General features: G+C 46.9%; 1 protein-coding gene, 3 non-coding genes and 1 pseudogene across 4 annotated transcripts; 4 read left to right on the top strand and 1 right to left on the bottom strand.

The window, feature by feature from the left end:
• Nucleotides 1–1,794: 1,794 nt before the first annotated feature.
• Nucleotides 1,795–5,464, top strand: LOC114835376. The gene is made up of 5 exons (XM_034294499.1): nt 1,795–2,133; nt 2,231–2,299; nt 2,505–2,615; nt 3,901–3,999; nt 4,737–5,464. The coding sequence occupies exons 1-5, from the start codon at nt 1,938–1,940 to the stop codon at nt 4,967–4,969; spliced, it is 708 nt and encodes a 235-aa protein (XP_034150390.1). The 5' UTR covers nt 1,795–1,937; the 3' UTR covers nt 4,970–5,464.
• Nucleotides 5,465–7,260: 1,796 nt separating this feature from the next.
• On the top strand, nt 7,261–7,378 carry LOC114839919. Its single transcript, XR_003782266.2, has one exon. It is a non-coding gene; the product is annotated as a U5 spliceosomal RNA (small nuclear RNA).
• A 133-nt stretch (nt 7,379–7,511) lies between these two features.
• LOC114839921 lies at nt 7,512–7,618 on the bottom strand. Its single transcript, XR_003782268.1, has one exon. It is a non-coding gene; the product is annotated as a U6 spliceosomal RNA (small nuclear RNA).
• Nucleotides 7,619–13,701: 6,083 nt separating this feature from the next.
• On the top strand, nt 13,702–13,900 carry LOC114839903. Its single transcript, XR_003782251.2, has one exon. It is a non-coding gene; the product is annotated as a U2 spliceosomal RNA (small nuclear RNA).
• Nucleotides 13,901–17,734: 3,834 nt separating this feature from the next.
• LOC114839904 lies at nt 17,735–17,877 on the top strand (annotated as a pseudogene).
• Nucleotides 17,878–19,735: the final 1,858 nt, after the last annotated feature.

Genomic DNA, 19,735 nt, shown 5'->3' with positions numbered 1-19,735 from the left:
TAACTTTGCGATTTCATCCAACTATTCAAAAAACTGATTGGCCAGTAGATTTTTTATCAGGACCAATGCTGCATTATTTGGTCAAAATGCAAGGTTAAAAATTATTTAGGCCATGTCTGTATATTTAAATCACTGAGCATAGATCGGAATTGGATCATGAGATCAAAGTAATCATTTCATGGTAAGATCTACACCTGTTTTATCCACGTGAAATTTTAATAGATTTAATATTTTTGTCCTGCTACAGATAGAAGTGGTGTCTCCCAGGAGGCTAGAGGTGGAAGGTCCCAGTCAGCTATTACTATAAAAACATGTACAAAAAAGGAAGATAAAAAACTAGTATGGGACAAAAAACATTACTGTCTTTACTGTAAGAAACCAAACTCAAAGATTGCACGGCACCTTGAGAGAAAACATAGCCATGAAGTAGACGTTGCACATGCCTTAAGCTTCACAAAAGGGTCAAAACAGAGAGGTGCAAGGCTTGAAGAGCTACGCAATAAGGGTGACTATCAGCATAATGTGCAAGTCCTTGAGGAGGGCAGAGGACAAATAGTCACCTGGAAGCAACCTTCTGCTAAAGCATCTATTGAAGATTACTTACCCTGTCAGTTCTGTTACGCAATGTTTATAAAAACTGAGCTGTGGAAACATCAAAGATCATGCAGAAGCAGGAAGAAAAAGAAGACCACGAGAGCACAATCCACTGCTTCAAACTTGATTCCCATGTGTAAGTCTTCAGAGGGATGTGAAAAAATTATTCATGGCATGCGGCAAGATCCAGTGGCTTTTCATATAAGAACAGACATGTTGATTTGCAAATATGGAGATGCATTATATGCCAAAAAAGGGCATGAACAGTCTCAACATGGGTACATTGCACAAAAGATGAGGGAACTGGGTAGGTTCATGGTGGCTGTTAAAGAGATAGACATTAGTGTAAAGTGTCTTAAAGATCTGTGCAAACCATCAATGTTTGAGCTGGCTGTGAAAGGGGCCCAGAGAGCCACATCATTTTGTCCAGAAAAAAATGCATACGAAAACCAGCTTCAGCACTTAAAATTGGATATGCACTTAACCCTTTGGCGCGTACGATCACACCAGTGTGATCAATCTAGAGTGGTCCCTGGAGCGTACGATCACACCGGTGTGATTAGAACGTCATGTTTAGAACGCACCATTAGCATACCTAGCTACAAGTAACGTAACAATGGCTGGTAAAACCGCGCTATTATTTACTCACATTTAGCTCAAACAGTGTTTATAACTTTATTTCCTGATTGTAATTGTTTCAAGACCATACTATGATATTAACCAGGTAGAAAGCATTCAAATCGGGACAAGAAGTGTTAGTTACGTACCAACAGACAGCCAACACTAATGCACAAAAACGAATTATATTAGCGACTACTACCGATCAAAACCATTGCAAAAACTTTCTAGAAGTTACGTTCCCCGTTGTATGCATTTTATATAGTTTATTCATTTTCACTGCATTGAATAACTGGTCACGATTTGTTAGCTAGCGGGCAGCTGACGTTTGCTAGCGGTTAGCTGACGTTTTCTAGCTAGCTACAGTAATAAATCAACCAACTTTTGTAGCTCTTAGAATTCGAGTCAACGAGAGAAGTTTGCAATGCAATGCATGTAGTGTTCCTTACCTAGCAAGGTGACTGTTCAAATGCTGGAGTGAGTTCAAATGCTGCAGAGTACCGAAGTCACGTGCAAAAAAACTCACGCTGGGGGGTCGGTAAGGAATATTTGAAACTCACGCGTGAAAAGGTTAAAGGAGCTGCCGAGGTCCTAATTGGGCAATCTCTCATGAAGGAAGATCAAAAATCACACAATGACGCCAAGAACTTTTTGGAGCTTATGGAATCTTCTTGATTCCCAGAACACCTAACATCAACAAAATTAAGGAAACATGTGGCCAACTCATGAATCTTGATGAGCAAGAAATGGAACAGCTTGCAAGGTTTATAGGACATGACATAAGAGTGCACTGTGATTATTATAGAAAGACTGACAAGACTTTTCAAGTTGCAAAGATAAGCAAGCTTCTGTTGGCAATGGAGCAAGGAACAGGTGCCCTTATGGGAAATAATCTCGATACCCTGGATTCCTTGATGAACAGTATGTATATGTGTTACTACTTTTTTAGTAAAACACATTACAAATTGAACTTTTTAAATTACAAATATTTATGAATTCTCCCATCTACCTTTCACAGATAGCCCTGTCTCCACCTCCAGTACTAAAAGAAACAACTCCTCGCCGATAATCAACTTGAACAGTCAAGGTAAGTAGGATTTATTTGATAATTTTGTAGATTTATTTTCTGGATATTTCTGTAGATTTTGACACAACTAAGACCACCTACCCCATGACATGCTAGGCCATGCTGTGATCAGGATGCCAAACCTGGTTGCTGTAGACCACTGGGCCACACAACAGCCCCAATTTATAGTTTTTAAAACATCTTAATGTTGTTTTTCCTGTAAAAGAAGACCATGCTGTTCCCGAGGACAATGCACCTAAAAGGCCTAAAAAAAACAACAAAAGCAAACATGATTCTTTGGATCACGCAGACCACTCATCCAGCAGTTCAAGCAATGGTAGGTATCTCACCAGGGCCGCCTTTTCTAAGTCTTACAATATTGCAATTATTTAGAAATATATTTCATTATTGTTTACCAATATTTTTGTTATTATATAATGGAATTCATGCATTTAGTTAAAGATCTATAGCAGGGCTGGCCTACCCTGTTCCTGGAGAGCCACAGTCCTGTAGGTTCTCTACAACTCTTATTCAGCACACCTGATTCTAATTAGTAGTTGGATGAAAAGCAGACTCAGGTTAGTCACAAATGAGGCTAAAGAGAAAACCTATAGGACTGTGGCTCTCCAGGAACAGGGTTGGCCAGCCCTGATCTATAGCATACTCTGTTTATGAACATATAAAGCATCTATGACAAATAAGATTGCACTGAATGTTGATGTGCCGGCTGACTAGAGCAAATCAAGAACAGATTACAAAAAACAGGCTAGGGCAGAGTTGTTAATTCACCAAGTGTTATATTTTGTGGCCTCAACAAAAAGGCCTCAAAACAAAAAAAGATGCCAAACCTATGATGCAGCCAGTGGTTTAACAGCAGGTAGGTCAAGCACCATGGTTTGTACTCTAATAATAAAAAGTCAATGATTTTAAAATACAAAACTTATTACAGATTATGGTCCTCTTGTAAGGTTGGTATTAATGGGGAACAATGACAAATTGCACCCAACATTCCTTGCTAGAGCAAGAGCAACATTCTAGGGTGATTTTACTCTCTGATAGACTATTGCGCTAGATAGGACTTTGTACAGTCTTTTACATTTAAGGAGTACACTATCGTTGCAAATGCATATGTCACAGTGATTCTTCGGTGTATGTAATGATGCCTGGACAGTTGTTTTGCACACTTTTCGTTTTTTGGAAAGGCAGCGTACAGTACTTCGGTCGTGGCTGGTAGGAAGGTGTAAAATCCCCCCCCCTTCCCTAATGTAGCTTATGTTCTCAGAGTTTTTCCTTTTTTAAATTTACACTGTTACAGCATGCACACCTTTTATTTTGGAGGTTTAAGATCTCCACAGAATTAACAATCGATTTAAATATTTGTTTAAAATATCTATCAATACAATATAGTTGACAATAACTCTGGAATATATGATGACAATTGTTTGGAAATATCTTCCAGCCCTAAACATTTCACATACTGGTTAGAGTAAAATCTTTTAATAATAGACATTTGAGATGCATTCACTTTCCTAAGGCTTGTACTATAAATACCATTTAAATATCTAGTATAATGTATACTCCTACAGTTAAGTGGGTTCTAATGCGTATCTTTATGTGTTAAGGAATCACTGAGGAGGCTGCAGCTGATGGGCCTAAGAAAAAGATGTGTAAAACGAGTAATGAGGATAATACAGCCACTTTGTCCAGTGATTTGAAAGCAGGTAAGTTGATTGGTTTTTGTACTCTGACAGTAATTCAGAACAGTAAATAAACTGCATGATAACATGACTTCAAATTTACTTTCAACTGATTGATTGGCCACAGACACCAATTAGTTGGGTTAACGTCAGATTAGACGTGGGTATAGAGTTCTTTAATAAGTCAGTGGTAAAGCCTACTTTTTTAAATTCAATCAATTTAAACATTTTAAATTTGATTAAGTTCTTGGGATAAGCATCAAATAATAGAGCAGTATATGTGTTTGTGCCCTAAAACAATAATAAACTGTATGCTGTCCTTACTTGTAGGGGGGCAGAACAGAATCAGAATTCCCTAATAGTTGTTTTTGCGTAAAACCTAGCAGCCCAGTTGTAACACTTATGTCAGTGTACATCTAATAATTTTTATGGGGGTTTGAGAACCAATTTGAAATAACATCCAAGCCATGACATGAAAAACTGTGGATGGAAACGTGGTATTAGAAGACAGTTTAAATGATTTTACAGAGATGATATACTCTTAACTGTGCTTTAAAACTAGTTCTATATGTTTTTTAAACTTCATTGAGACACAAAATATAGTTAGGAGACACCTGGTGTCTTTGTGAAAATGTGTTTTGTTTAATCCGGGAACATTAATGCTAGACCCCAGGCTCTTAACTGCCCATCATTTTACTCGTGTTTTAGTTTGCACTTGGAGTACAAGTCTGGTTTGTTTGTTTTTTGTTTTCCTATTACAGATGTGACTCCACAAAAACCAAGGAGGCTATGGAGTACAGAGGAAAAAGCAGCTGTGACAAAACACCTTGCCAAGTTCCTGGCTTTACGAAGAGTCCCAGGAAAGGGACCGTGTATCCTCTGTATTGAAAATGAGGAAGTCCTCAAGAATAGATCCTGGAAGGATATAAAATTTTTTATGCATAATTCAATCATTAGCTTAAACAAGAAAATGACCCAATGCCCTAAGAAGTAAAAGAAAGTTGCTATTTAAAGGCTGATTTCCAGCATGTTTAATTACAAGTTAAATTTCCATTTTGTATATAAACTACATTTATTACTTAGAAAAGTGGAGTGGTACAAAGCATAGTGGTTGTTTGGGACCAGTAGCTGAACCTCTATGATTAACAATAAGAAAATGTGGTCTAACATTATCAAGCAACGGTAGATACATGCCAAAAAAGCCATTAATTTCATAACAAACTAGTATATGGAAACATTGGTATGGTTGTTTATACAAAACCAGTAAGTTGTAATATGGTAATAAACAATATGTACAATAAGAAAGTGGTGTTCTTGTCAAAGGATTATGTGGGTATATTTGATTTAATACACTTATACTGCAGGCTTGGTGATGGAAGCACTGTTTGATTGCTGATAAAGTACTGCCTTTCCTCACCTTACTTTTTGCCCTTAACTGCCTTTAATCTAATCAAATGATTAGATAAAAAAAAAAAATCTGTACAGAAATATAAACATTTCTCTTTTTAATAAGTTTATTAGGAAGTGTTTGTTCATTAATTTTGAGCAGTTACATTTCCTTAATACATAATAAAACCCAAATAGACTAACTTAAAACAAATGAAATATAAGTACCATAAGCTCACTTGACAGCTAGCTTGCAAATATGGAAATATAAGTGGCTCTCTTTGTTTTGCTTGAGTAGTAGCAACGTTGTCAAGGAGGGCATTCACTTGTGTTGTGAAGCAGGTAACAGAAAGTTCTGACCCGGTGTTACAGGAATCTTAGCTGTTTGCAACAGCATGTTGATTTCTGTAACACTGGTGATGTGTTACCCAGATTGTAAATTGGAACAATGCACTTTAGATTATTGGGTGTTCAGCAGTACCGCCTTTTATTTTTTTATAATGTAATGTTTTGAATTAGTACAGTGGAGATGGGTAGGAGTGCTTGAACAGCACTGGGACTGATTTGTGGACCCCCTTTTTTAACGTGATACGACATGGGTTGTCCATGTTAAGTGTTTGCTTATCTACCAAGGCTGTTTTGCCAACCATATTTCACGCTCACTAATGTTTGTTTTTTCCCAAAGGATGGATAGAGGCCTCGTAGCCTTAAGGCGGTTTTATCTTTGACATTGCCATTAAATTTATCCAACATGTTAAAGAAGTGAACTGAGTGGGACACTTCACTTCATCAACGGATCCTTTCTAATGACATGGTACTGTAGGAATCGTAAAATCGAGATATCAGGAGGGATGACTTTGGAAGTCCCACCCAGTTGACTACATTAAAATGGTGTCTGCCTTGTGGCCTAGGGTGGTCGAGCGGTTTGGCCTGCTGCCTCCAGTCCACATGTATGTCTTTTTTTTTTTTTTTTACCGGAAGTGTATTCACTGGCTTAGGGAGGGGTGGTGGAATGGCGAGATGGTCAAGTATGGGAATACTACCTGTCAATTCAAACTGATTGACGGACCATGAGTTTCAATGGTAAATATCTTTTAAAAAAGTTTTTATGTTTTAAACATTAACTTAAAACAATAACTGTAGACTTAAAGCAATAATCTGCTGATTTATGCTAGTAGTAAAGTAAAAATCCATATGGCCCCTTTAAATGCTCCCAGGGACTGTTAAAGTTTACCATTGGCTAATATGGGGAATTTCACCTAAATCTGCCCGGCAACAAAAAAGTCCTCACTTAGGTGGCAAATTACCTATTCCTTTCCTTAGAGTTTACTGTAGATTAGAAGTGTTGTCATTGTTCCTGGCGCCATCTAAAGGCTTAAATTCAGTGTATTTGTGTCTCTATGACCTTCAGAAATCATGGTCCTCACTTCTGGGGTGCATTTACCCGGTCCTCTCTTTGATAGCAATTCGAGTATGTGTGTGTGTGTGTGTCTGTGTGTGTGTGTCTGTGTGTGTCTGTGTGTGTGTGGTTTATTTTGTGTCTTTCCGTCTGGTTTCAAATCCACAGGCAACATTACATGTGAACCACTATATCAACTCCAAAGTAGAATTGTGAACTCTCTCCCTTACTTAGCAAGCTAGCATTAGCAAGAGCACTTGCGAACTAGGTGCCTGTGTAGCGCTTTTTCGGCCTGTTTCAGTTTTCCCTCCATTTTACAAAAAAAAACGATAAAGGTCAGGAGGCCATGTGTCTGGCTGGCTGGCTGGCTGGCTGGCTGCATGCCTGCCTGGCTGCCTGGCTGCCTGCGACAGTGCCCGAGCTGGCAAACACACGAGACTATAACAAGTGTACCCGGAATATAACAAGTGTACCCGGATTCTAGGCCTCCGACCAGCATACAACTCTGGTTTCTCTTCAATCACGCACAAGTTTTTCGCCTTTTACTAAAGACTTCCGTGAAGAGCAACGCTTATGAGTTCAACGTATTTTTGGACGGGCTTTGCTCCCGGCAGAGCCCCATACCTTGTTTGAAGAGAAATTGGCGCGGCGTACGCAGAACGGCCGCTAGGTCCGCTGCTGTCTTTGCCGCTCGTCCGGCTTTGATTGGGCCGAGTGACGGCTCTCCTCGGTTGCGGCCCGCCGGGGGGTGGAAAATATGGAGCGCTTCACGGATTTGCGTGTCATCCTTTCGCAGGGGCCATGCTAATCTTCTCTGTATCGATCCAATTTTAGTATATGTGCTGCCGAAGCGAGCACGAGGAGTGTGGGCGTAGCCAAGCTTTTGTTTGACGCCGTTTGTTGAACACGTGGAACCTCGCGGTCTTTGGGGCGGGCGGGGGATGACAGAGGGTGTAGCCGGAATTGTCCCGCACGCAAGGAAGCCCCGGGGTCCCGGGGGTCCGGCGTCAGCGGCCTTCCTTTCTGGGGTTATCGCTTCTCGGCCTTTTGGCTAAGTTCAAGTTGTGTACTGAGGTACAACGACCCCTTAGCTGAGAGCCGATGGCCGGTGGCCGTGAAGGTCAGTCAGCTGTTGCTGGACTGCAAAACACTTTACAGTTTGTTTGGGCGGACAAGGATGTGGTTATTTGGAATCGGGAGCGTTTTGTCCGGGCAATCCTATTTGAGGGATTGAAAGTGGATCCGGGTTTGGTTTATTGTCTTCAGAGGAATGTTGCGGCTGAAGGATTTGATCTGACCTTGTCGGACCAGACCCTGTACCGTCGGTGCCTGCAAGTTTGCAAAGAGAAGTCCGCGGTGGAGCCGTTTAACCGTTTCCGGATATTTCCTTTGTGTCGTTTAAATGTTAAGGTTATAACGGTTGTTAAGTTCTGTCCTCCCCAGGAGGGGAGTGGGAGCCACGCCACTGCGCAAGGACACCCTGCAGCCAGCAAAAGGGTATGGGGTCGTAGTGCGAGTAAGGACACAACACACACAAGTACCGTACAAAGCAGGATTTTATTTAGCCACGGTAATAATATCAGGGAGATGAGGAGAACTGGCGGTACCAAATCAAAGAAAGAAACAGACAGCCTCCCACCCCCTTACCTGTCCTAACTCCCACCCAAAACACAGAAGCTGATCTGGCACACTGTCAGGGCGCCCTACCCAAACTTACAGTAGGTGGCCCAGCCAGGTGTAACTAGTGTGCCTAGACAGGGGAGTTACCCTACGTGCAGGGATGTAGACTCCGGAGCAGGGCTAAACTACTCCTCACTCCCTGTAGAAACAAGAGGAAATAACAGTGTTAGACAACGTACCAGTTGTACAAACAAAAGTTCAACCACAAACAATTCAACCACACACACAGCTCTCACTCCAAACCACGCAAAACCACAAAACACTTCACAACTAACCAGAAACCACATACACAACCTTACGGATGGAGAGTGAGAGAGAGAATGACCAAAAACCAGAAGTACATATAGTGCTCAGAAATGCATGATGGGACAGATGGTTAGTGGAAACAGCTGAACCGGGTAACGGGGTAGGCGGAGTCATTGATGAGCTTGATTGAAGAATATTGTCACCTGTACTGAGAAGACACACACACACACAGAACACTACAGGGATTTTGAACAGGGGACGTAACACGGTTCACATGTATAATCCCTATGTCGGGGACGATAGCGTTGCGGCCTTTCTGGGCCGTTTTGGGAGTGTGGCAGGTGGTGTTCGCTACCTTCGTGATAGCTTCGGTATTTGGTCTGGTCGCCGGCAGTTCCGTGTGACCTTGCATAAGGATCCCAAGGGGTTGGATGGGCTGCTTCATCCTCCGGCTTTCTTCTCCATTGGGGTGGATTGGGATATTTTTTTTACTTTGGTCAGCCCCCGTTTTGCCGGAACTGCCGGAGTTTTGGCCACCAGGCGGCTGGCTGTAGTATGGTGAGGTGTCGTAATTGTGGGTTGTCGGGTCATGTCTTTGCGGACTGTAAAGAGCCCCGGGTCTGCAATGGCTGTGGGGTCCAGGGTCACATTTTTCGTGACTGCCCGGCCCGACGGCGGACTTACGCTGCTGTGGCGGGGGGTGGTGATGGGGATGTGGAGGACCACATTCTTCGCCCTCTGGAAGACGTCACTGGCGAGATTATGGCGGACAGGGCTGCTCAGCCTGCAGGGGAGATGGACACGCCGGTCTTGGAGGGAGGGGAATCTTTGACAGGGAACTGGGATGACGGGATGATGAGTGGGCTGTCGGACGATTCTGCGGCACCAGCTGCCCCGAGGAGGCAGAGGTCCCCTTCTGCTGCAGACGTGATGGCGTCCTCGGCGTCCGAAGGGACTGGGTCCTCCCGGGTCGCTAGGGGGCGGAAGAAGAAGAGGAAGAAGGACAGGGGTTCAGCGGTGGCGGCTTCTTTGGACGGGCTGCCTGTCGCAGTTGCTAACCGTTTCGAGGTGCTGAGCCCCAGTCTTGGGGATGCTTTGTTGGCTGGGGAGGTTGATTCTTCTCGGTCCGGGGATTGGGCGGCGGCCGCCGGAGGGTCTGGAGGCTCCATGCGCGAGCGGTCTTCGACGGTCTCCGTGGTACCGGAGAAGGCCATGTCTGGAGCTTCCTCGTCTGCTGTCTTGGTTCTGGGGGATGGTGGGGCGTCCCGGTCGGACGGGTCGCTTTTGTCTGGATCGATGGCGTCCTTACCTTGTGGACAGGGACAGGGGGCTGTGGACTCCTCCTCGAGTCCGGAGCATGCTTTTGTTTCCCCACGCACCAAACAGTGTGGATTACCTGATGGGGGAGAGTGGTAGGGGGTTGGGGATTCCATTGGCTAGTATTGGGGCCTTGTGCGTATTGGATTGGTTGGGTTTTCTTTGCTTTTGCTTGCAACATGGCTTTGTTTACTGTTGTCACTGTTAATGTCCGGGGTTTACGGGATGCAGGGAAGAGGGGGGGTGTGTTCCAGTATTTATCAAGTGTGTACTTCCAGGTGTGTTTCTTGCAGGAGGTGCATTTGAGGGATGAGAGTGACATCTCTGGATTTTCAGCTGGTTGGGTGAAAGGGGAATCCAGGTGGGGGATTGGGGGGGTACATTCCTCGGGGGTCGGTGTTCTTTTTGGGGATCGGGATTTTCGGGTGATGGGTTGTTTTTCTGTCGTCCAGGGGAGGGTTTTAGTTGTGAATGCTGACTGGAGGGGGGTTTGTTTTCGTTTTGTCAATGTTTATGCTCCTGCCGAACCGAAGGGGAGAAAGGACCTTTTTTTGGCGTTGCCGGAGATTTTTATAACTAACCGGTTTGTTATGTTGGGGGGTGATTTTAATGTTTCTTTTGAGGGGCCTGGGGATTTTAGTTTGCCTTATTTGGCGGCCATGGTGGGGGATTACTCTATGCGGGATTCCTTCAGGGTGGTTGATCCTTCTGGGCATGGGTTTACATGGGGTAATTCTCGGGGCGCTAGGAGCCGCCTGGATTTTGTTTTTCTGCCTTCCTTTGTGCCTGTTGTTCGGGCTACTGTCACCCCTGTGTGGTTTTCAGACCACTCTCAGTTTCAGGTGGCGTTCACTGTGGATGCTATTGCATTTGGAAAGGGCTTTTGGAAGCTGAATTGTTCGGTTTTGGGGGACTCCTCCTTTTTGGAGGACTTCCGCGCTCACTACGAGGTGTGGGTGGGTCTTAAGCCTTTTTTTGATTCATTGGTGAATTGGTGGGAATGTTTGAAAAGGAATGTGCGTGCTTTCGCTGTTTCTTTTTGTTCGGCCAGGGCTAGGGCTGGCAGGGCTGCCTTTATGGGGCTACAGCGGGAATTGTCCTCCCTGGTCTCGGCGGAGAATATGGGTGGGGGTTTGGATACTGTGAGGCTGGCAGCCTTGAGGCAGGAGTTGGAGTCTTATTTTAGGGGTAAGGCACGGGATTTCTTCTTCAGGTGCCGGAGGGAGAAGTTTGAGTTTGGCGAGGTGTGTGGGGCTTATTTTTTTAAGCAAGTTAAGGCAGCCCGGGCAAGGGTTGTGATTTCATGTTTGCATTCTGCCGAGGGTCGTGTGGTTAGTGACCCAGCAGGGCTGGTTGGGGTGGCTTCTGCTTTTTACAGGGGTTCTTTTATGGGTAAGGATGTTGACACATCCAAGGCTGATTGGTTTTTGAGTTTGTTGGAGAGGAGGGTCCCTGTGGAGATGGCCTCTGCTCTTGAGCTTCCTGTCAGCCTCTCCGAGGTGGAGACAGCTTTGAGAGGTTTGCCCTCGGGTAAGGTGCCTGGGATAGATGGGTTGCCTAAGGAATTTTACATGGCTTTTTGGGATGTTTTACGGGAGGATTTTCTTTCGGTTATTAGGTGTGTTTTGGGGGTGGGTTTGTTGTGTTCTTCCATGAGGGAGGGGGTTTTGACTTTGCTTTTTAAGAAAGGGGATAGGGCCGATCTGGCGAATTATCGGCCTATCACTCTTTTGTGTGTCGATTACAAGGTGGTGGCACGGGTGTTGGCGGGTCGTCTTAGGTCGGTTTTGCCTTATGTGATCCATGAGGATCAGACTTGCGGGGTGGAGGGGTGGTCTATTTTTTGGAATTTGAGTTTGGTCAGGGATTGTATTGCTTGGGCACAGGACCGGGGTGTTTGTTTGATGTTGGTAGGTTTGGATTTGGAAAAGGCCTTTGATAAGGTGCATCATGGGTTTCTTTTTTCGGTGCTGGAGAGGTTTGGGTTTGGTGCAGGGTTTCTGGGGTGGGTTCGCCTCCTTTACAATGGGGTAGGGAGTAGGGTTTTGGTTAACGGTCATTTGGGGGAGGTGGTCCCTCAGGACACTGGTGTGAAGCAGGGCTGCCCGCTCTCCCCTTTGTTGTTTGTTTTGTATATTGAGCCTTTGGTGGCGGCTATTCGGGCTGATTTGGGGGTTCGGGGTCTGCGCCTTCCGGGTGGGGGCCCCTCTGAGGTCAAGGTGTCCCTGTATGCGGACGATATTACAGTTTTTTTGACTTCTGAGGGGAGTGTGTCTAAGGTGGTGGGGATCTTGCGGGATTTCACTCTGGCCTCAGGAGCTCAAGTCAATCTGGGGAAGTCCTCGGTTAAATTCTTTGGGCCTTGGGCTGGGCGGCGTGTCAGTCTTGGTGGCCTCTCGCTCTGCTCTGGGCCTTTGAGGATTTTAGGGGTCGATTTTGAAGGGGCTGACAGTTCCCGGATTAATTGGGGTCAGTGACTTTCCAGGGTGTTTTCGAGGTTGGGCCTGTGGAAGACCCGTCGGCTCTCTTTGAGTGGCCGGGTTTTAGTTATTAAGGCGGATGTGTTGCCGTCATTGGTTTATTTGGCATATGTGTTCCCTCTGCCTCCTTGTTTCCGGAAGAGTCTGGTGCGGGCTGTATTCTCCTTTATTTGGGGGGGATACAAATATGTTAGGAGGGACTGGATGGTCCAGTCGGTGAGGGAGGGGGGTCATGGTGTTCCTGACCTCCCGTTGAAATTTTACGTGGTTTTCTTTTCCTTTTTATGTAAGAGCCTGGTTTATCCATGTGGCCACAGTTTCCAGGCCATGCTGGAATTTTGGCTGTCAGTGCCGTTGAGGCGTTTGGTGGCCTGGGACAACTCCCCACCAAAGGCGGAGTCTCTGCCGGCATATTTTCATCAGGTGATTATGTGGAGCACACGGCACTCTGAGTGTCGGGAAGGTTTGCTCTGCCTGGATCACAGGGCGTTGTATGAGGCACTGGTGGTGAAGAGGGGTCCGGTCCGGGTGTATGGTCTGGGGCCTGAGATGTGGCAGGCTATTCAACGGCCGGGCCTCTCTAATAGATTGAAGGACCTGAATTGGTTGTGTGTTCATAGGCGTTTGCCAGTTCGGGAGGTTTTATATCGGCACGGCCTCTCGAAGGTTAATTTGTGTCCGAGGGCTGGGTGTGGTGCTGAGGAGACGATTCCTCACGTCTTTTGGGATTGTTTTTTTGCACAGAGGGTTTGGGGGGAGTTGGTTTGCTTTTTTGGGGGACTGGGGGTTTTGTCTTTTGAGGGGATTATGTTAGGGAAAGGGATAGGACGTGGGAAGGGGCGGGCAGCTTTTTTGCTCTGGCTTTTGGTGTCGTTGGGGAAGGTAGCCTTGTGGGATTCTAGGGGGGTCTTGGTGAAATCGAATGTGGATGGGGGAGTGACTGGGGTGCTTGGGAGGGTACGGGCAGATTTGGGTTCACTTTTTGAAGTGGCAAGATATGGGTTTCACGCAGCAAGAGAACGTTGGAAAGGTGTTTATGGTTGAGAAGGAGTGGTTTGGGTAGGGGGGGTTTTGGGTTTGTTTTGTTATAGTGGTTAGGGCCACCACTGCCTTTAAGTTCAAATTTTGTGTGTTGCGTGTTTCCTTTGTATTGGTGGCTTTTTATTTTGTTTTGTTGTGTGTGTGTTCTTTGGTTTTATTGTATGTGTATTCCCATGTATTGCTTTTGGTTTTATTGAAATTAAAAAAAATTAAAAAATTAAATCTGTTCTTATCAGTTTAATATCTGATACGTCCCCCATCGGGGGACTATACATATTAATGGATTTTTCGAACAGGGAGTCGGAAGCGGGGCTTGCTCTGTCCGCTCCACGCATCGACTCGGTATTGCAGTACCTCCGAGAACGGTGCACCCTCTGAGGGGCTTTCTTCAGTGTCTTTGGATAAGAGGGATGGAGGTGTGGTTAGGGGTTTGGAGAGGAAAAGGGCGAGGGATGAGGAGGGGGTGAGGGGGGGTGCTGGGTGTGGGTTGGGGGTCAAACAGGTTTTGGAAGTGGCAGGTGTGGGTCCAAATGCTGGGTCGCCATGTCTTTCAATAGCTGAGCTGGGTGCAGATCGCTCCGAAGGGGCGATGGTGGTACAGGATGTTATGGAGGAGGTGGGGGGTGTTTCCTTCGAGTTAGGGGGACCCTTGCCTCCTCTGGATCCCGGGGGGGAGTTAGTTGGGGTGATGGACATGGAGACTGGTGGGGTTGTGGATCGGATGGATGGCGATGGCACTTTGCCACAGGGGGGGTCAGGGGGGGGGGGGAGTTTGAAATTTGATTGTATGAGCGGCTGTCGCTTTATATTGTTGTATTATTATGGTTTGTTTGGATGTCATGTCTGTGAATGTGCGGGGGCTCAGGGATCCAGTCAAGAGGCAGGCTGTCTTTCACTACTTGGGGGCCATGCGCTTTGGTCTTTGTTTTTTGCAAGAGGTTCATCTACGGGATGGGGGGGATGTGCAGAGGTTTACGAGGGAGTGGGGGCGTGGTGTTTCTGTTTGGAGTGTGGGAGGGGTGCACTCGTCAGGGGTTAGGATTTTGTTTGGGGAAGCGGGAGTGACGGTGGAAAACAGTTTTGTGGGGATGCAGGGGAGGGTATTGGGGGCGGATGTGACATGGGGTGGATTTCGGTTGAGGGTGGTGGGGGTCTATGGTCCACAGAGGGAGCCGGATAGGAGGGCTATGGTGGAGGGACTGGTGCCTTTGTGTGCCACAAATAGGCTCCTTATTATTGGAGGGGACTTTAATGTGGAATTGCGGGGAGCACAGGCAGATGGTAGTGTGGGAGCTCTTAGGGGGCTCTTCGCCAGTAAAGGGTTGGTGGATGGGGGATTGCTGGCTGCTCCTGCTCTGGATGGTCTGACGTGGCGTAACTCACGGGGTGTGGCGAGATGCCTGGATTATATTTTTGTGCCACGGGTGATGGGTCGGATGTGTGGGCGTCTTATGCCGGTTTTCTTTTCTGATCACGAGGGTGTCCTCCTTAGGTTGGGGGAACCCGGGTGCACATTTGGTAGAGGGTATTGGAAACTGAGACCTGAGGTTATGGATGATGGGGTGTTTGTGAGGGACTTTTTTTTTTTTTTTTTAAGGGCTACAGGGCCTTCGGCCTCTCTGTGCGGGGGTGTTGGAGTGGTGGGAGGTGGTGAAGTGTAGGATTGGTGTGTTTGTGAGGGATTTTGAGAAGAGGAAGGTCAGGGCTGAGAGGAAATTGGTAAGGGGGCTTCAGGGACTCTTGGACCTGGAATATGTGGCGGTTAATTATGGGTTGGAAATGGATTTTGTGAAGTGTGCCTCTTTAAAGGCACAGTTGCGGGAAGTTTATGAGGGTGAGGCTCGTGTCTTCTTGCGGAAAGCGTGTTCAGATTTTTTTGAGTCCAATGAGACGTGCTCCACTGGGTTTTTTAGTTCGGTTAGGGAGAGGCAGAGGAGGCAGGTTTTTGTTGGGGTGAGGGGTGCCACGGGAATAGTGGTTAGTAAGCCCGACCTGATGGTGGGGTCTGCGACGGATTATTTTAGGGATTTTTTTCAGGTTCGGGGGGTGGACGGTGGGGTGGGAACGAAGTTCCTGGATCACCTGTCTCAGAGGGTGCCGGAGGATATGCGGGAGGCGCCTATCTTGTTGGGTGAGGTGGAGGGGGCTCTTCGAAGGATGGGGAAGGGTAAGGTGCCTGGGATGGATGGGTTGCCAGTTGAGTTTTATCTTAAGTTTTGGGGGGTACTTGGGCCTGTGGTGTTGGATGTGTTGTGTGCTGTGTTGGAGTCTGGGGTGCTTGGTGGTTCAATGTCGGTGGGGGTGTTGTCTCTTCTTTTTAAGAAGGGTGACGCAGCGGACCTTGGGAATTGGAGGCCGTTGACAATGTTGTGTGTAGATTATAAGTTGGTGGCTAAGGTATTGGCTGATAGGTTGCGGGTGGTTCTTCCCTTTGTGGTTCACGAGGACCAGACTTGTGGGGTTGAGGGGAGGTCCATAAGGTGGAATCTTCAGTTGGTGCAGGATTCTATAGCTTGGGTGGAGGATCGGGGGCTACCGTTGATGGTGGCGGCTATGGATCAGGCAAAGGCCTGATCCATTGTTTCGGGTGTTACAACGACTAGGGTTTAGTGATCGGTTTGTTGTGTGGTTGAGAACTTTGTATGTGGGGGCTGGGTGTCGTGTTAATATTAATGGGCATTTGGGGGATGTTTTTGATTTGTGCTCGGGGGTCAGACAGGGGTGCCCTCTGTCAGCTATTTTGTTTGTTTTATACATGGAGCCGCTGGCGGATGCCATCCGGGCTGATGCTGGGGTGGAGGGGTTGTTGGTGCCGGGTAGTATTTTGGCTGTTGTAAGGGACGAAAGGATGTTCCTGGGGGTTTGTCACTTTGTGTAGGGCCTTTGGTGATACTGGGAGTTAAGTTTGAGTGTTTTGGTTCAGCGTCTTTGAATTGGACTGATGCTGTGGGGTCGATGGGGAAAAAGTTGGTGCGGTGGAAAGCAAGGTCCTTGTCTTATGTAGGGAAGGTGTTGGTCCTGAAGGTGGATGTGTTGTCGACATTGTTATTTTTGGCGTATGTATTTCCGTTGCCGGCCTGCATGCGAAGGGGAGTGGTAAGAATGGTGTTTGGTTTTCTTTGGGGTGGGACTTATGAGTATGTGGCGCGGGTTCGGATGATGGCCTCGGTGGGGTCAGGGGGGAGGGGGGTTCCAGATTTTCCTTTGAAACTGGATGTGGTTTTTGTTTCCTTTTTGTTACAGGAGCTGTCGCGGCCTGTGTTGCACCCGTCAGGGTATTTTCTGAGAGTTTATTTTTCATATCAGGCCAGGGGGGTGATGGAGTGGTCAAATGCGGGCCCTCGGGCGGAACTTTTGCCGTGGCACTACCGTCATGCGGCGAAATGGATGCGTGGGTGGGTCAGGATAGATGTGGTGAGGGTGGGGGTTGATCACAGGAAGTTATATGAGGTGGTGGTGGGGAGAGTGTGTGCCCCTGCTGTTGTGGGGGTCCCGGGGGCTGTGTGGGAGGCAGTTCAGATGAGAGGGCTGGATAATAGATTAAAGGATATGCATTGGTTGTGTTTACACAAATGCTTTCCGGTTAGGGGTGTTATGTATGGGCGGGGATTGGCTAGGTCGCTGGTGTGTCCGAGGGTGAGGTGTGTAGGTGAGGAGAGTGTGAGACGGGTTTTGGGATTGCTTTTTTGCTGGGTTGGTGTGGGCAAGGGCACTGGGTCTTTTGCAGATGGTGAAGGGGGGTTTTAGGGTGACTTGGGAGAGGGTGGAGAGGGGGGTGGGGAGGGTGGATGGAAGTGTTCGGGATAGCTTTCTTCTGTGGTTGGTGATTAGTTTGTTTAAATGGTGCTTGTGGGAAGCTCGGATGGGGGTGGTGAAGGGTGGTGCAGGAATGGGGGTGGAAGGGATTTATCGTAGGGTGGTGGAGGATTTAAAGGGGAGGATGAGAAGGGATGTGCGGAGGTGGGGTTTTCATGCACTACGGGAAAGGTGGAAGGGGGGTTTGGGTTTATTGTGAGGGCGGGTTGGGTTGGATTTGGTTTGAGTGGGGGAATTGTATTGAAGGAATGGTATGTGGTGGATTGTTGTGTTTTGTTTTTTTCTTTGTATGTCAGTTGTTTGCATGGTTGGGTGGGTCGAGGGTATTTGTGTGTTGTGGGATGCTGGGGTATTGTGTGTGTTATTGGTGTTGTACTGTGTATGTGGTGAATAAACACCCTTGAACAATCTGTTCTTATCAGTTTAATATCTTATACGTCCCCCATCGGGGGACTATACATATTAAATGGATTTTTCGAACAGGGAGTCGGAAGCGGGGCTCGGTATTGCAGTACCTCCGAGAACGGTGCACCCTCTGTTTCCTGTCAAAGAGAAGAAGGACTAACCTTCACCCCACTTAAAAACGCTGCCCTGCTCAAAAAGCAAGCTAACAGGAACGAGAGCTTTTGGGAACTTGGTGCTAACACTTTTTTCTGGTGTTCTCACTGTTTATCTTGGAAAAAGGGAAAAAAGGTCAAGAGACTGTGTGTGTGTGTGTGTGTGTGTGTGTGTGTGTCTGTGTGTGTGTCTGTGTGTGTGTGGTTTATTTTGTGTCTTTCCGTCTGGTTTCAAATCCACAGGCAACATTACATGTGAACCACTATATCATCTCCAAAGTAGAATTGTGAACTCTCTCCCTTACTTAGCAAGCTAGCATTAGCAAGAGCACTTGCGAACTAGGTGCGTGCGAAGCGCTTTTTCAGCCTCTTTCAGTTTTCCCTCCATTTTACTTAAACATTTTTTTTTTTTAAACGATAATGGTCAAGAGGCCATGTGTCTGGCTGACTGGCTGCCTGCCTGCGACAGTGTCCGAGCTGGCAAACCCACGAGACTCTGGGCCGGAATATAACAAGTGTACCCGGATTCTAGGCCTCCGACCAGCATACAACTCTGGTTTCTCTTCATCACCACTAGTTGGTGTGGAGGAGCCTAATGCGTATCGCCTCTCTTCTTTCTCTCCCTTTTTGTTCTCTGCTACTTTTTCCCTCCCTTTTTCTAAACTTTTCTTCTTTCGATAGACTGAGGGACTGTACCAGTAATAGTGGCTTGACCGCGGCTGGTGCAGTCCCCTCAGTCTACAGACAAGGCCGGCAAAGAAGGACTGGGGAGTGCAGGAGGGTAACAGTGGCTTGACCGCGGCCCTCCTGAAATCCCCAGTCCACGGATTACCCCGGACCTCAGAAGGACTCAAGACAAGGGAAGGGCTTAAACGCCAGAACCCCTTGGTCCACAGACAAGGCCCGGAACGGACCAAGAAGCCCAGATCAAGCCAGGACCCGCAGCTACCAGAACATCTGAGGACAGCCGGAGTCCTGAGAGGCCTGATTTCCTTCAACCTAAAGGAAAGTTTTCATTGTCATACCCTCCCCTTTCAATAATCTCCTCAACCCCCACATTTCAAACCTCACTGAAACCCCTCTCCCCCCTCCTCTCCCCCCCCTCCCTCTTTTTCTCTCCCCCTTTTCCCCTTTCCTTACCCTACAAGACCCAACACGACCGGAATCATGGACCGTACCATCAGAAGACACAACGCCGTTAGGATGATCAGAAAAAGACAAACAGAAGAACAACCACCGATGCAGAGACTGGAGTTGAGCAGATCGGTTATCCAGCATGAGCTAGGCTATTCCCCTGGGGATTTAAATTGTCTGTTTAAGCTGCCGGGCCCGCGAGAAATTTTTGAGATTAGCTTTAAGACACCAGAACACTTAACAACATTTTGGCACAAGACTAGGGAAGATAGACACAGCAACATTTTGAATAGATTTCACATAGAACCAATCACCGAACCAGATAGGAAAACAGTTACCATCATCTTCTACAACGAGACAGTCACAGAATACGACATACGCACATGGTTAGCACGACATGCACAGGTAGATTCCGACGTCCGACAGATCCGGGACGAGGACGGGATATGGACAGGGGCGAGAAAGTGCAATATCACGCTTAGACGGGACCCAGCTGGAACCATCAAACACCTGCCCAGTACCATCATGCTTGGGAACAACAGGGGGCAGGTGTTCTATTATGGTATGCCAAAACTGTGCAGGAACTGCGGGGCAACAGGGCACCTCGCAGCAAACTGCACAGTAATCCGGTGCAAGAACTGTGGAGACGAACATTTCACCAAGGACTGCACAGAGCAAAGGAAGTGCAACCTCTGCGGGAACGA

The sequence above is a fragment of the Esox lucius genome, chromosome 9 (genome assembly GCF_011004845.1).
Source record: "Esox lucius isolate fEsoLuc1 chromosome 9, fEsoLuc1.pri, whole genome shotgun sequence".
Lineage (NCBI taxonomy): Eukaryota > Metazoa > Chordata > Actinopteri > Esociformes > Esocidae > Esox > Esox lucius.
The sequence above is the reverse complement of the archived record's forward strand: the minus strand, read 5'-3'. Positions and strand labels throughout refer to the sequence as shown.